General features: G+C 33.1%; 1 protein-coding gene across 8 annotated transcripts in view; it reads right to left on the bottom strand.

Annotated features, from left to right (window-relative positions):
- Window positions 1-15,938, bottom strand: part of RALGAPA1 (Ral GTPase activating protein catalytic subunit alpha 1) — a 241,958-nt gene that overhangs the window by 193,258 nt on the left and 32,762 nt on the right. For all 8 annotated transcript variants that reach the window (XM_002922820.4, XM_019803334.2, XM_019803330.2 and 5 more), the window contains exons 2-7: window positions 12,597-12,707; window positions 11,770-11,819; window positions 7,703-7,760; window positions 4,850-4,893; window positions 3,265-3,442; window positions 1,699-1,814 (exon numbers count right to left, since the gene is read on the bottom strand). In XM_002922820.4, coding sequence (XP_002922866.1) covers window positions 1,699-1,814; window positions 3,265-3,442; window positions 4,850-4,893; window positions 7,703-7,760; window positions 11,770-11,819; window positions 12,597-12,707 — 557 coding nt within the window. The remainder of the gene's footprint in view (window positions 1-1,698; window positions 1,815-3,264; window positions 3,443-4,849; window positions 4,894-7,702; window positions 7,761-11,769; window positions 11,820-12,596; window positions 12,708-15,938) is intronic.

Genomic DNA, 15,938 nt, shown 5'->3' on the forward strand with positions numbered 1-15,938 from the left:
CACGCAGGGAGCCCAACATGGGGCTCAATCCCAGAATCCTGAGATCATGAACTGAGCCAACGGCAAACGCTTAACAAACTGAGCCACGCAGGCGCCCCTACCTTATTCACTTTAGAATAACTAAAATTACACACTGACCATACCAATTGTTGGTGAGGATGTGAAGCAACTTTTAAGCTTCAAAGATTGCTGGGGGAATGTACAAAGGTACAACCATTTGGAAAACAGCTTGGCAGTGCCTAAACAAGTCAATATGTACCTATTCTACAACCCAGCTATTCCACTACTAGGTATTTACCCATGAGAAAAAACTTTATGTCCACGTAAGGACTAGTTTATCAATATTCACAGCTGTTTTATTTGTAACAACCAAAACCCGGAAACAACTCATATCACCATCAAGAGGTGACTGAATAACAAAGCGTGTTATATCCATACAATGAAAAGCTAGTCAGCAATAAAAAGAACCAAACTATTGATGCACAACAATATGGATGATTTTCTAAAAAATTATGACAGAGAAAAGAAGTCAGACCAAAAAAAAGTATGTACCATATGATTCCATTTATATGAAAATATGGAAAATGTAAACTGTAGTGACATAAATCAGATCAATAGTTGCCTGGGAATGAGGTAGTGGTTAGGAGTGGAAAAGGATGTATTACAAAGGCATGTGAGAACTTTTAGGGGTGATATGATTATTATCTTGATTATGGTGATGGTTGTATGGCTGTTTACATGTAATAAATTTCATTAAATTGTATATTTCAAATACAGCAGTTTACTATATGTCGATTATCTCTCAATAAACCAGCAAAACAATTTAAAAATCTATGAGGTATAAAAGTTGTTTTTTTAAAAAAGAAAAACTGGTAATAATAATGACAGTAACAGCTACCATCCACAGAACACTTGGTGTCATGCACTTTTTTCTTCTAGTACTTTGTACTAGTTATTTAACCCTCAAACAAAACAGGCTAGGTATTATTTTTATGTCTACTTTAAGCCAGAGAGGTTAATTTACCAAAGGTGACACTATCACAATAAGATGCAGAATAAGATTTAAACCTTGGCAATCTTATTCAGGGTTCAAATTAACTTTATAATGTTAGTGTCTGAGGCATAGGGAATTTTTGTGTTTAAACTAGTTACAAGAAATGTGTATATGCTAAGACTGTTTTCATCAACCAGGGCACGTACATTTCATATGTAGAGATGAAGAGGTTACCTTACAAAATACATTCACCCAGAAATTTACAGAGTACAAATAGGTTAAAGTGTAAATTTATAGAGTACAAATAGGTTAAAGTGTAAATTACATTCCTCCACCCATACCCCATTCTCAGCCTACCGCCCTACTGGCTGCCTCTTGGCAGGTTGATTCCTAAATCAGTTATTACTTAAAGACCACAACTACTGATTATAAAGGAAAGGATTAGAAAGTAAACCCAACTGGCCCATGGAAGAAAGTGTATACTGTTAAGATTTTCTCTCCCTAGCTCCCTAAGAGAATCATAACCCCTCCAATGATTTTTAGTTCACGAAAGGCATACTAACATATATTTTCAAAAGTAAAAATTGTCCTCCTTCAAGAAAATAAGCAAATATCTACTCTAACATAATAATGGTAAGACAGAGAAAAATTAATTACCCACACAAGATGGTAAGAGGGGTGATATCAAAGAAGATAACACATACCTGAATTACTATGTATTTTAAAAGTGCTTCAAGAAAATAGCTTGTGAGATCTTCTTGTCCTTTGTCTCCTGATTGTGGAGGGACAAGAGGAGTGATTTCCTCTATAGTGACTTGGGCTATACAAAGACAAAAGTTTAGGACAATTACAAAACAAATTTAACAATGAGATAATGTGATCCAAATAAAATTTAACTGTAAAACATATATGCAACGAATACTGCTTGAAAACGCTCTAATGATTGAACCCTAAAATAAATCTGAGATCAACCTAACAGTCCATCACAACAACCATGAAGTTTAATAATCAGCTGTTTCATAAGCCTTTGAGAAAATGTGACAGGGTTGGACAGACATAACAAAGGGCTTAAGAGTGAAACTTACTTGAAAAAGAACTCATATTTTAAAATTTACATTAGGTGTGCCCATTACAAAAATTCCACAGTATGATGAAAAACAACAATGACCTTATTTATCAATTAAAGGACATATTACTCTAGTAATAACTACGCTTAGTCTTTAAGGTAGCCCCTTTATTCAAAGAATGAAATGCTATTTCCCTCTCAAAAACAAAGGATAGCATCTTAGTTCCTTGACTACAAAAGTCCATGTATAAAATAAGAAGCGTTTACATTTTCTAAAATTTTCAGATATTCAAAAACATTCATTATAACAAGGGCAAATTCAAGAAAAATCGACTAACAACTAGCTGAACTCTCTTAATTATTTCCTAAGCAGCACCTAGTTTAGTACAAGCAGGTTCCTAAACCTGTTTATTAATATATTAGCCAAGTAATTAAGTTCACAAAAATAGGTTTTGTTACACTCCTCTTAGAACAAAGTAAAATACTCTTGTACTTCAATGTACATCCAAATTAGCTCAAGGATACAAGATACACATGAGAATTAGAAATGAAAGATAAATGTAAAACGGCTTCTATTAACCATGTGGTGCTGATCCTTCACACCAGAAGCCTTTCTGGCCACGGAGAGAATAGCCCTCCCAGGGCTAAATAGCTAATTCCAGAGATAGTAAAGATGGGCCGGAGAACATGGTATGCCTTGCATATGCAAACCAACCAGTCCAGAGTCCACACCTGTACCTCTCTTCTATCTGGCTCTCACGTTCAAGGCCACTATTCCCCTGACCTAATCAGCCAGGTAACATGGCTGACAATGAGAGACAGCCCCTATGCACCAAAGCCTGCTGAAATTATCCAAATTAGCCAGTCATAGGACTGATCACATTGCCTCACATGTTCCTACCTACAGAAATCACAATAAGGGCTCTTGACTTTGATGCCCTAGCCCTGACTGCCCTGGTACTTCCCCATGTGGCCACCCTCCCTCGTGTGGCATGCCCTCTCCCCTTGGGAACTGTAACTATTTTTTTTATGGCAATCATCTTTCCATCTGTTGGCCTCATCATATGTGAAAATAATAAAACCTACATTTTACAACATGGCCTTGAATTACTCAGTTAATAAACATATGGACATTTAAAAACTATCTTAACAAACTACACAGGAAATTTCAAAATACTGATGGATAAGATCTCATGAATCTTACTTTCTTGAAGGTTGAGTGGAGGATTAATGAGATTATCTAAAGTTCGAGGTCCATGTTCAGATTGTAGTGCTGAAAATCCAGGAATTAAGCATGAAAACATCCAAAGCTGTTCTTTGCTACAGTTATTCTGAAGAGCTTGCAACCATAATAAGAAAAGACGAACACCTTCCCGTCTGATCTAAAATAAAATAAAATGAAAAACAGTATTTTTACTTATAAGGGAAATATTTTCTTACTTTTAAGGCCAAAATTCTCTAGAAGACGACTAGAGAGTGTTACTTTGTAAAAGAGAAGAAAGAAAGAGGGAAAGGAAAAAGGAGAAAAGGAAGGAGGAAAGGAGAGAGGGAAGGAAAGAGGAAGGGCTACTACACCCATGTCATTCACTGAGCCCTCATTATTTGTAAATTCAAATTCATGGATTTTGAACAAATACAGAATAAACTTGGCCTCTAACCACTTAAAGCCATCAGGTAATCTTTATTCTATAATTTCCATCGGTAAAAAAAAAAAAATTCAGAAAATCATTTCTTTCTTGTTTACTTCTTTCTTTCCCAACACCACTGGTTTAATCCAAGAAGCAAGAAGAAAGGGCAAAAACTGTTCCTTGTACACTGACTTTGGTAAAAGGTGGAATGGTTATGGGGATCTTGGTGCCCTGCTAAATCAATGTTCGTGTTCTTAAAAAGCTTACCACTCTCTGAAATTATGTCATCTACTTATTATTTGCTGCTAACCTGCAAAGCAGAAATTTTGACCTATTACTATAGACTAAGTACCTACAACAACACCCTATATACAGAAGACAACAAATATTTCAACCAATGCATAAATTCTCTCCCAGCAAGAGAATAGGAAAAAAACAGAAAAACATTCAGCCTCTGATAAGCAAAGCACAAAGTTCTTCAAGTTAATCTCACTGGTAGCTTTGGAAATTGCACTACCGCAGCTTGGTAAACAGCCACTGTCAAAGCTGTTCAACAGCTGCCATCCTTTCAGTTTAGAGAGATAACAAGAAAACAGACAATTAGGAAGGCTTATTCCTTTGTACTGCTATAAGAAGCCTCGACACCAAAACTACCCACATCATGACACTTTCACTTAACAAAGAACAAGATGCTTTTGCACTGGGTAGCTTCTCTTACCATATACCACAATGAGATAATGAAAAAGAAAAGAAATAAAACCAACTTTTTAACATAGATTCTCTATTTTCCCCTACATCTAAGAATACTTATAGTAATATAAAGAATAATTTGTTGAAAGACTAAATAATTTTTGTCTTCTGGAGACCAGAGAGTAAAGTATTTCTAGTGAATCACTCAATGCAGTGGCAAAAGTTTTTCAATAGCCTGTTCCACCCAGTATGTATTTTCACACATACTGCATATATTGCTATATTTTATTTAAAGTCAATTCACTTCAACTAAGTGAACTAAAGACAAATCAAAATTCTTTAGGGGGGCGCCTGGGTGGCACAGCGGTTAAGCGTCTGCCTTCGGCTCAGGGCGTGATCCCGGCGTTACAGGATCGAGCCCCACGTCAGGCTCTTCCGCTATGAGCCCATAGAAAAAAAATTTAATTATACCTTCAAAGAGTTTCCTGTGTGGAGTAGTTTCTTTAAAATCAATCCTGAAAAGGAAACATGATTTAAAATATTCATATTTTCTTGGTTGTTTCCAAATGTCAGAGTTCTCGGTCAGACTTGAAAGCACTTTAAAACAAGTCCTTGGCAATCTCCAAATTATTCTTGGTGACCCTGATATCCCTCTGGCCATAATCTTGGGACCAGAAGTGCATATAAAGAGTCACCTTTTCAACACATGGTCTATTGGAATTAAATATGCTTTAGTCTACTGAAACAAAACTTAATCCCAAAATTGCAGTTACTACATTATCTCTGTATATCTCTTATTTAAGACTAAGAATATAATTAAATACTTTCTGCATCACTAAAACGAATAAAAACCACTGTAGGAAATTTCCATTTAGTTAACCACATGAACTTCTGTAACTCTAATATTTCCTAACAAACATTGTCATTGAATTGGTGAGTAGATAAAACATGATATATCCCTATAACAGAATACTATACAGCAATAAAAAGGAATGATGATACATGCTATAATATGGAAAACAAAAAATTATGCTAAGTGAAAGAAGCCAAATGCAAACTACTGTAAATTGTATGATTTCACTTACATGAAATGTCAAAAAAAAGACATTTATTGAGCACAGAAAGCAGATTGTGGTGGTGGGAAAAACAATGACTGTAAGTGGGTTTGAAGGAATACTTCAGGGTAAGGCAATGTTCTAAAACTAGACAGTGGTGCCTCTAAAGATTTATTTAAAATCACTGAATCATTTACTTAACTAGATAAATTTTACCTATATAATTATAATAAGGCGACTTTTTAAAAAATCAACTAGAGTCATTGATCTATTTTCCTTTATATATGACAAAAAAGAAAAAAACCCAGAGTTTTAGGATTTTTCTGGATGACAAAGAAAAATGACCACTAATGTATCTTCTCAAGTTAGACATTTATTGGAATATTATTAATCATGACAACTAGAGAGCCTAAAGCTCTTTTGGAGATTTAAGCATACATTCCTTAGAAGATACAAAAAACTTTTGAAGTTCAGATGTCTCAAAAAGAAAAAAACAAAAACAAAAAACAACTTTCTTCATGAACAACCCTCAAAGACATTCTTATGATCATGAAACACAAAATAGGATTTCACTATTTTACTGAGTACCTTATCAAGTGCTTGTTACCAGTTCATATCTCTTCTCTGATATAAAGTCTATTCAAATATTTTGCCGATTTAAAAATATTTGTCTTATTATCACCTTATTATCGAGTTGTAAGAGTTCTTCATATACGATGCGTACGTTATATTTAGTCTCAAACTTTATCTAAAAAGTTTATTACTATTTAGGATTTTGGTTTTTTTTAGCCCCTGTACCAATATCCTTCCCTAGATGTCCAGAGTTCCTTTTGTTTCTGGAATTAATTGGGAAGGCTTATAGTTTCAAAGCCCCACAAAGACTTTTCTTTTTTTTTAAGATAAAAGACATTTTACTCATCTAATCATCAGTTAACAGACACTGGGTCATTTCCATCTTTTGGCTATTATGAAAAATGGTGCTATGAACATTAGAGCATACGTTTTTATGCAGACATGTTTTCCTTTCTCTTGGGTATATATCTAGGTATGGAACTGCTGGGGCATAAAGGAGCTCTATGTTTAATATTTTGAGGAACTGCCAGACTGGTTTTCAAAGCAGCTGCGGCATTTTACGTTCCTACCAATAGTGTTTGAGGGTTCCAATTTCTCCACAGCCTCACCAATGCTTATTATTTTTTTGCTCACAGTCATCCTAGTAGATGTGAAGTGGTATCTCCGTAGAGTTGGGATTTGCATTTCCCTACTGACTGATGATGTTGCACATCTCTTCATGTGCTTATTGGTCATTTGTGTATCTTGGAGAAATGCCTATTCAAATCCTTTGCCCATTTATAAATTGTGTCCAAAAAGGATTTCACTTGTTATAATGGATTAAAAAATGTGGGGACTAAATAGAATCCATGTCTTTCTTTTTTAGGAGAAACAAATACAGGTTTACAAATGAATATAAGGCCTATAACATTCTACTTCAATAATGTAGATAGGGGGGCCATCCACATATTCCCCATGAGAGAAGGGTCATGAGAATCATTAGCAATCAAACCTGACATCATTGAGACACCTAAACCAAAGCCAACAACTGCTTATCTGCAGACTCCTTTCTAATCACAGAGGGGTTAAATGTCTTAGAACAAGAGCTCCAGAGCTCTATGGCGATACTGTTATTGTTATAAGACCAGACTCCAAACGAGCAAGCACCTTAGCTTAGTTTCTGGTAACAGAAAGTCTGTCTTCTCCCTACTTAGTCTCTGACAGTAATCCACAGCAGGTTCCCCCCACCCCCCGCTTTTTTTTTCTTTTTAGCTTCATTCCATGATCTGGAAAGCTCTACTCTGGCCCTTTAAGCAATAAGGTTAACTCTAGTTCCGCTCACTATTTTCTGCGGAGCAAACTGCCAGCTGACACTGCTTCCTTTCAAATCTGGAGCCCAAGTATTCACTCCACTTGGCACTTCACATTTCTCTTCCATTTTTGATGCTGAGCCTGCTTTTATTTTTTTGGTTTTATAGTTTTATCATTACTAAAATAAAGGAACAGACAGATCAAAGAAATTTAATATGCCATTTTGACTGGAAATCCTTCAACTATATTTTTATCTTATACTCCCATTAAGTATAGTCCTGTAGTCTTTGTATTTTTACTAAAACATAAACTATAAATTCATTTCAAATAATGACCAACCCACTACAGAGCATTTTCATATATTATCATTCATGTCAAATGTGAAATACATATTTAAATCACTTACCAATACTATGAAACTGCCATCGCTGATGAATTCTCTCTGGAAGAAGTTGTAAAATTTTCTAAAAATCAGTATGAATAAAACAAAGAACGAAAAGCAAGTAATGAGTCCACATTCTGTGCAATGTGAAAAATTAAAGAGCTTATAATAAGCCTTTAACAGTCTCTTATGTAAAAGATAGGATCACAAACACAAAATAGTATTTGAGCTAATCTGAGAGTACTTGCACTATTTCAGCACTGGCACAATGATCAATATTCGAAAATACCAAAAACAAAACCTAACAAGCTATACTAACAAAGACTTGGAATAGACATTAATGAAATTTTTCTTTTACAATGATGTGGAAAGTAAGTATATTTCTCTTTATGGATTAAGTAACAACTCTAACATATTTCAAAATGATCATTTTCTATTTTTCGAATTTCCATATTGTGGATATTACTGATAGGCTCTGAATTCTTTCTATTCTATTTGTGACATTTTGTCTCACTTTGAGTAGTTCTTCCTCCTGTTTTGATGAAAGTAGGGAAAATATTTTGATTTCACAAAAATCACATCAAATATCTGTACTGATTTAATTCAGGTGAACCCATATTTATGACGGCTATAGGTATAAGAGCAATATTTAAAAGTTCAGGATCCTTCCAGTTGAACTAATACAGGTTTCCATTAATTGGGAGTAAACACTTTTTACATATAACACTATCAAAATTTTACCTTTAATTCCCTTTACAAATTTCTTCTGTGTGAATTATTCTGGTTCAACAGCCAACTTACTGTGCTACTAAACTTTGCTCCCAGTACTCATCTGCTCGCTGAATGAGTTTTATGTGTGCCAGTCTGTTGTTAGTGCTGCTCTTACTACTGTTATTTTTTAGAAATGCCATGAACCAAACGTTCATAAGGGCAAAACACTAGATACTTTTATACATAAGTATCTCATTAATCCTCACAACCATCCTAAAAGGAGAGTTTATTAATCTCATTTTAAAAATGAGAAAATGGGTTAAGTAATATGCTTAAGTTAGAAAGTGGAAGAACTGATTCCAATCTTGATATGCTTAATTCCAAAATGTGTACTTTTATACCATTCTGCCCCAAAAGAAAGTATGCATGTTTTACACTTCTCTATCTTCCATTTGATATGACCTTATTAGTCCATCTCATACAAGAGAATGATGAAGAAATCTGACATGAGATACACAAACCTTTTTACCGTTGCCCTCCTCCTATTTCTCTAGCCAACAATTGTATATTTGTATTTATTTTGGTATGGAAAGAGATAAAATTGTAAGTTGAAAAGATAAGTTGTAAACTACTCAGAAACATTCCTAAATTATAACTATTATACTTCAGATTTAACTTCTTATAAAATGTAAATAAACATGTTTTTTATTTTTATGTGGTTACTATAAAGATGAAAGAAACCATGTGTAGTCTTTACAAAAGAAAACGGATTATAAATACTGTATCATATTATTAACACTACATAATGGCGCTCTTTATTCCAAAAATAGGAAGTCAATTAATCTATAAATTTATTGATCTTTAAAAAATCATCATTAGTCTCTGAAGGTAGAGGTCAGATATTATTGTCCCCAGTGTAAGTAGAAAAACATCAGCACACAGGTTAAATATTTTTTCCAAAAGATGAAAGCCCTGTATCTAACATCTTTATATTCTAAGAAAATTCAGTCATTCATTAAAGACAAACAACTGATCAATATATATTACATAAAGGAAAATAAACACTATTTTTTAATAGAAGGAAGGTCCTGAAAGATCTTCCATTAACTAATCAATCCATCTTAGTTTCCTGAACACAGGGCAAGCATGAAAGTCTGAAGGAACACTTTTCAGAAATTATTATCTTGCCTTCTCTTCTGATACTTTTTTTTAACTTCTTTTTCAATCTTGATGTCTTTTATTTCCTTCTCTTGCCTAATTGCCCTGGCTAGCTAGAACCAAGTGCAATATTCAATAGAAACGGCTTGTTTTGTTCCTAATCTTAAGAAAGAGGCACTCAGCATCTAGTACTAGGTATGGTCTTAAATGTATATTTTTGTAGATGTCCTATATCAAGTTGACGAAGTTTCTTTTTATTCCCATTTTGTTAAGTGTTTTATCACGGAAAAGTATTGGATTTTGCCAAATGCTTTTTGTCTACTGATAATAACATGTATTTTTTGTATTTTACTTATTATTATTATTATTATTATTATACACTAGTTGGGTAATTTTTAGATGTTAAACTTTGTATTTCTTAGATAAATCCCACTTGGTCATGTTGTATAATCCTTTTTATGTGTATCTTGGTTTGGTTTACCTTTTTTTTTTTTAGGATTTTTTTGTGTCAGTACACATGGAAATATTTTATTATAATTCTCTTTCCTTGTTTTTGTCTGGTTTTACTGGCCTCATAGAATGAACTGTGAAATACCATCTCTTTTTTATTAAAGAATTTGTGAGGAACCGGTATTTTTCTTTAAATGTCTGGTTAAAATTCACTAGTGAAGTCACTAGTGGGTCTGGGCTTTTCTTGGTGGAATTTTATTTAAATACTAATTCATTTTTCCCACTAGTTGTAAGTCTTTCAGGTTTTCTATTTGTCCGAATCTCATTGCTTTTTGTCTTTATAAAACCTGTCCATTTTATATATCAAATCTGTTGGCTTATAGTTTGTCATAGTATCCTCTTACACTTTCTATAAAGTTGGTAGTGATATTCCTTTTTAATTCCTGAATTTAGTAATTTAATTCTTCACTCTTTTTACTTAGTATGGCTAAAACTATTACTAGTTTTCTTGATCTTTTCCAATGAACTTTCAGTTCTGTTGGTTTTCTCCATTTTTTAAATCTTTCTTCCATTTATTTCTGCTATAATCTTTATTATTTCCTTTTATCTACTTACTTTGGGTTTAATTTGCTCCTTTTTCTAGTTTAAGGTGGAAGCTTAGGTAATAGATATCATTCTTCCTTTTATCATATAAAGTTTATAAGTTTTTCTCTGAGTGCTTAGTTAGCTGCATTCCCTAAGTTTTGGTATGTCATATCTTTCAATGAGCCATTGATTATTTAGGGGTATGTCCATTAATTTCCACATATTTATGAATTTACAAGATTTCCTTGATGCTGATTTCCTCATTTAATTCCATGTTAGAGAACATAATTTGAATGATTTCTGCTGATACTTTCATTCTTTCTCAAAACATCTATGTTATGTTGTAAATATTTCATGCAAACATCTGGAGAGATAAATATAAGCCGATTCCTCAGGGACAACGATAACCGAAAATAAACAGCACAACAGGTACCAACACCAGTTACTTCCATCTAGAACTCTTACCAAAAAAAACACAAAAAACTTTTTTTCCTTAACTGTGACTAAATCAATAGCTAAGTCAATACCTGAGAGATATCAGATTGTTCAAATTCTTCTAAACCGTATCAAAGTATCCAAAGTATAAAACAGTGAATTATTTTTAATTAACCAAGAGACAGAATAGCTCAATCTTGAGACACAGATTTCCAAATTCTTTAATGTTTTTCAAGTCACAAGATCTAATCCTGGCTTTCTCCAGATCTCTGAATTCTTGCTAAAAATCAGAATACTCCTGTCCTTGCTGATTTGAAAGACAGAATAAAGAGGCAAGCAGTTATTTTAAAAGTGAGGGGGCCTTAATTTTTATCAGTATGCCAAAAACAAAATATAAATTTTAGTAGAGGTTCAAATGTTGCTACTTCCTTCTGTTTAACAATTAAGACTTGTCCCACACCAATCCAAAGTAATATAGAAAAATAATTTACAAAACACAACTATTTTACAGCATTATCAATTTTATGGTGTCAAATGCATAAAAATGTAATTCTATTTCTACGTAAAAACAACACATGTACCTCAAGAAATAATTAAGTCAGATATATTTTTAGGTCGAAAAATATGATTCAGTTCTTGGAAAGCACAGCAGGTTCAGTCTTTTGATATATGCTTTATAGTTTCAATATATTCCTTTGTATGTTCCAAGAATTATTTTGGAGGGAAAAAAAAGTTGATTGGCAGATACTTACCTCAAAAATAAAAAGTATAGCATCCAATTCTTCCCTTTGAGACTTGTGACCTAAAACATTTTACAGAAAAATATTTTAAACATTATCATTTTGTCCTTACTGTTAACAACCACTTAAAAAGCTTAAAATATTTCAAGCACTAAAGTATTTTCTCAGTGATTCTTTAATAAAATGTTTAAAGCATATTCTGTTCAATGTATAGACAATATTGTAGCATCTCTATTCTTTTCAACAATTAAATTAAGATTCTACATATTTATGTCTAAAAACAAATAATATACTGTGGAGTGGAGCCTGGGTGGCTTAATCAGTTACATGTTTGCCTTCAGCTCAGGTCATGATCTCAGGGACCTGGGATCGAGCTCTCCCTGGTGAGTGGGGAGTCTGCTTCTTCCTCTCCTTCTGCCCCTTCCCGCACTCATGTGGGTGTACACTTGCTCTCTTTCTCTCAAATAAATAAATAAAGTCTTTGAAAAAAATAACAAATATATATATATATATATATACTGGGGAGGACTTAGAATAAATTTTGAAAATGAAAATATGAGAATGATTGCTCAAACTTCACAGGCACCTAAGGGCAGAGCAGACAAAGTGAGGAAATAGGTAAATAAATCTGACCAGGCAAAAAGCAAATCTTCTAAGTCTTCTCAAAAGAATGAAGACAGTATAACTAACCCATACTTTGAGAGTGTGTCTAAAAGATGTTTGACCAAAAAAGTGAAACAACAGTAAAATTCCAATGTCAAAGAGTCTATTTTTGAGTGAATACTTAGGACAATTGTTTGAAACATCAACATAAGCCAGGACCAATTTTAATATCTTACCTTTCTGTTTAAGACTAGCTTCAATAGTCACAAAATTCTCAAAGAACACGTAATATATATGTGAAAAATGTTGGTCAAAAAACTGTTTAAGATCGATAGACTCTGCATTCTCTGAAAAGGAAACAAAAAGATTTTTTAGTGATTACATATATGTTAAATCTTGTTCAGCAAATAGTCATAGTGGCGAGTTTCCTTCAAAAAAGGAACTTCAAAGAACTGCTCCTAAAAATTCCATCCTATTAAAATATTTGAGATATGCATTTATTTATATCCTTGTTCACACAACTTTAGTTTTTTAAAAATTTTAGTTTCAATTTTAAAAACAGGTTAAAGGGCATCCGGGTAGCTCAGTCAGTTAAGCATCTGCCTTCAGCTTAGGTCATGATCTCAGGGTCCTGGGATCCAGCCCTTTGTCAGTAGAAAGCCTGCTTTTACCTCTTCCTCTGCACCCCCCTCCCTGACTTATGTGCTCACGTGCTCTCTCTCTCAAATAAAATCTTAAAAAAATAAAATAAAAAACCAGGTTAAATCAGGTAATCATAATCTTCGTTTCCTTTAAAAAAAAAAAAGGCACAACAATGTGTCAGAGAGATTTATTCAAAATTTATTTTGAATATTTAACCCAAGGAAAGAAGTCAACTTTTAGTTTCAATTCAGTTATGCTTCTTTCAACTTATCCCCAAGACAGTTTGAAATCAGTATTCCTAAGAGTAATTATATATCATATCTAAACTACATTTATTCCGTAAATAGTTACATAACAACATTTTATAAACAGGCACATAGGTATTACAAAGCTCAAATACAGATAATATTGCTTTAAAGGAATTGTCAGTATAGTCCAGGGCACACAAAATCAAACATATAGCTGTATGCACATTAGAAAGTATTAGATACTGAAAGTGAAGTTACAAAATATAATGGCAATTTAGAAACACAAAATTACTTTCAAAGCTAAAAGAGGGGTGAAAGTGGGGAAAGAAGAAAAGCTTAACACAGGATTTATTATTTGAAAAGACTTTAAAGGACAGAAAGGACTTTGAACATGAAGCGGTGAAGGGCATTCTAAGTATAAGCAAAGACAAAAAAGGGAGGAAAGTATGAAGCAGGATAGGATACAGAAAAATTATTCATTTTAGATAGAGCCCAAAACATTTTGATAAAAATAAAATTGAAAAAATAGCCCTGAAATATGTCATACAATGTCCTGAATGCAAAGTAAAGGAGAAAAATTATTATTCCAAGCAAGATCCAGACGTATACATACTATGCATTTTGTTGTTTGGTTTATCTTCACGGAGACTGAGAAGGCTGAAGAAAAAGGGGGAATACAGAACTTGTACTTTTAATATATACTTCCTATTATTCAACTTCATTTGTAAAAAGCACATATTTCTTTTATAATGAAAAATAAATGTGAAAAAGGCACTGGAAAAAAATCAAAGATTTTTGAGGCTGGGAGATGAAGAAAAAACTAATTGTCATGAAAGTCAAATTAAAGGTAAGTATCAGTTAATTTCTTGAAATGCTCTAAGGCTCAACAGAAGATTTCAGAATAAGGTTAAATAGTAACAACATATAGAGAGCACTTTAAACTCTCTTTCCTGTATTCTTACCCTGTGAATAATCATAATAATTTTTTAGTGACACCTTGTCTATTTCCAAGACTGTTTCCCCTTTGCCCTCCCAAAGGAAGGGATGAATGCCCTCTCCTCTCTATTCTTGGATTCTCTACATTTCTATCTTATGGAAATAACTCTGTTTTACATGGGTTTTTGTTTTCTTGCCAGGACTAGTCTATAGCTTTTTTAGAATATAAACTGTGTCTACCTTGGTATTCCCAAAACCTAACACAGTGCTCAGCACATATGTACTCAAATATGTTTTACTACTGATAAAACAAGTTATTTTAACTTTATTAGATTCATTTATTAGCTTGGAAATTTTTATACCAGAAAAGACTGCATAACCTCCTGACAGGCAAAACATTGCTTCATCTAGCCTGGAATTAGAACACCCAGATTCCACTCCTATCAGTAACACTACCTGTGTGACTTTTCACAGAACTAGAAAAACATAATGACTAACACAAACTGAATGTTCCCTATATGTTAGACATTCTTGTAAGTGATTTACAGAAATTAATTCCTATAATTCTCACAATGACATCACGAAATAAGTACTATTATCCCTACTTTATAGATGAGGAAACAGGCACAGAGAGTTTAAGTAATTCAGCTAGTAAAAAGCAGAAACAGGGATTTAAACCATATAGCCAGGATCTACTGCCCATGCTCTTAACCTCTATGTTATTCAGCCTCCAGTGTAATATGAATAGAACACCAGTAATTTATTATCTGCCATAAGAAGATAAGAAGTCATTAAATACTAGTTAAACATATTTTACAGACTTTCAAAATAAAAACATATACAACTGAGAAAAACAGGAAAAGCATTTTTCCCCACACAGTTTAGAGTAACAAAGACTATGAAATTAGAATAAATAGGCTACTATAATTAGCTCTACATTTCCTGAAATTAATGGTTCAAAAGTAACTAATGTCCCAGAGGAAAAAAGAAAATGAGAGAACAATAACAAAGCAAAACAAAAAAATCAAAACAAAACAAAAGCAAATACAAATCAACTCAAGATTTTATGACCTAATTTAGGAGCCAAGATAGTCTCTTAATTTCCTTCTCACACAGCATGTTAAGGAAAGCATAGTAACTACATACTTGCTAAAAAGATACTGAATCAAAATTAGGCTAATTTCCTTTTGACTCCCTATCTATTTATAATGAACTAGTCAGCAAATAAAAACTCTTTTACAAAACATTTTTGATCACCAGTTCACTAAATTTACATAGTGGGGGAAAACAGAGTAGGAAATAAAACAAAACAAAACAAAGAAACAATGGAGGAAAGAGAGGTTAAAAACAAAAACAGGTAAGTTATAAATAATATACCATTAGACTGGATAAATTGTAAATAATACACAATTAGCCTCCAAAAAAGGGGGAGAGGATGTATGGGAAAGGGAAAATAAATTGAGAAATGGGAGGAAGAGAAAAAAGGACAAAGGGAGTAAACTGAGAAGAAGTTGGAACAGAACTGAAGCTATAACTCAAAAGTAACGCAGAGACTAACAAGATGGAAAATATGAAGATAAGGATAACAGAGTACCTAAGAAGTTCCAGGAAGAAAATGTACAATATTAAAAAAATAATATCTAAGAACTATCTAAAATATCTTCAGATTAAAAATGGTATATTGAGTCCCAGGCAGGATAAATTCAAATCTACACATGGACACATCCTAACACCAAAACCAAAATGGAAATA

Source organism: Ailuropoda melanoleuca, chromosome 20 (genome assembly GCF_002007445.2).
Source record: "Ailuropoda melanoleuca isolate Jingjing chromosome 20, ASM200744v2, whole genome shotgun sequence".
Lineage (NCBI taxonomy): Eukaryota > Metazoa > Chordata > Mammalia > Carnivora > Ursidae > Ailuropoda > Ailuropoda melanoleuca.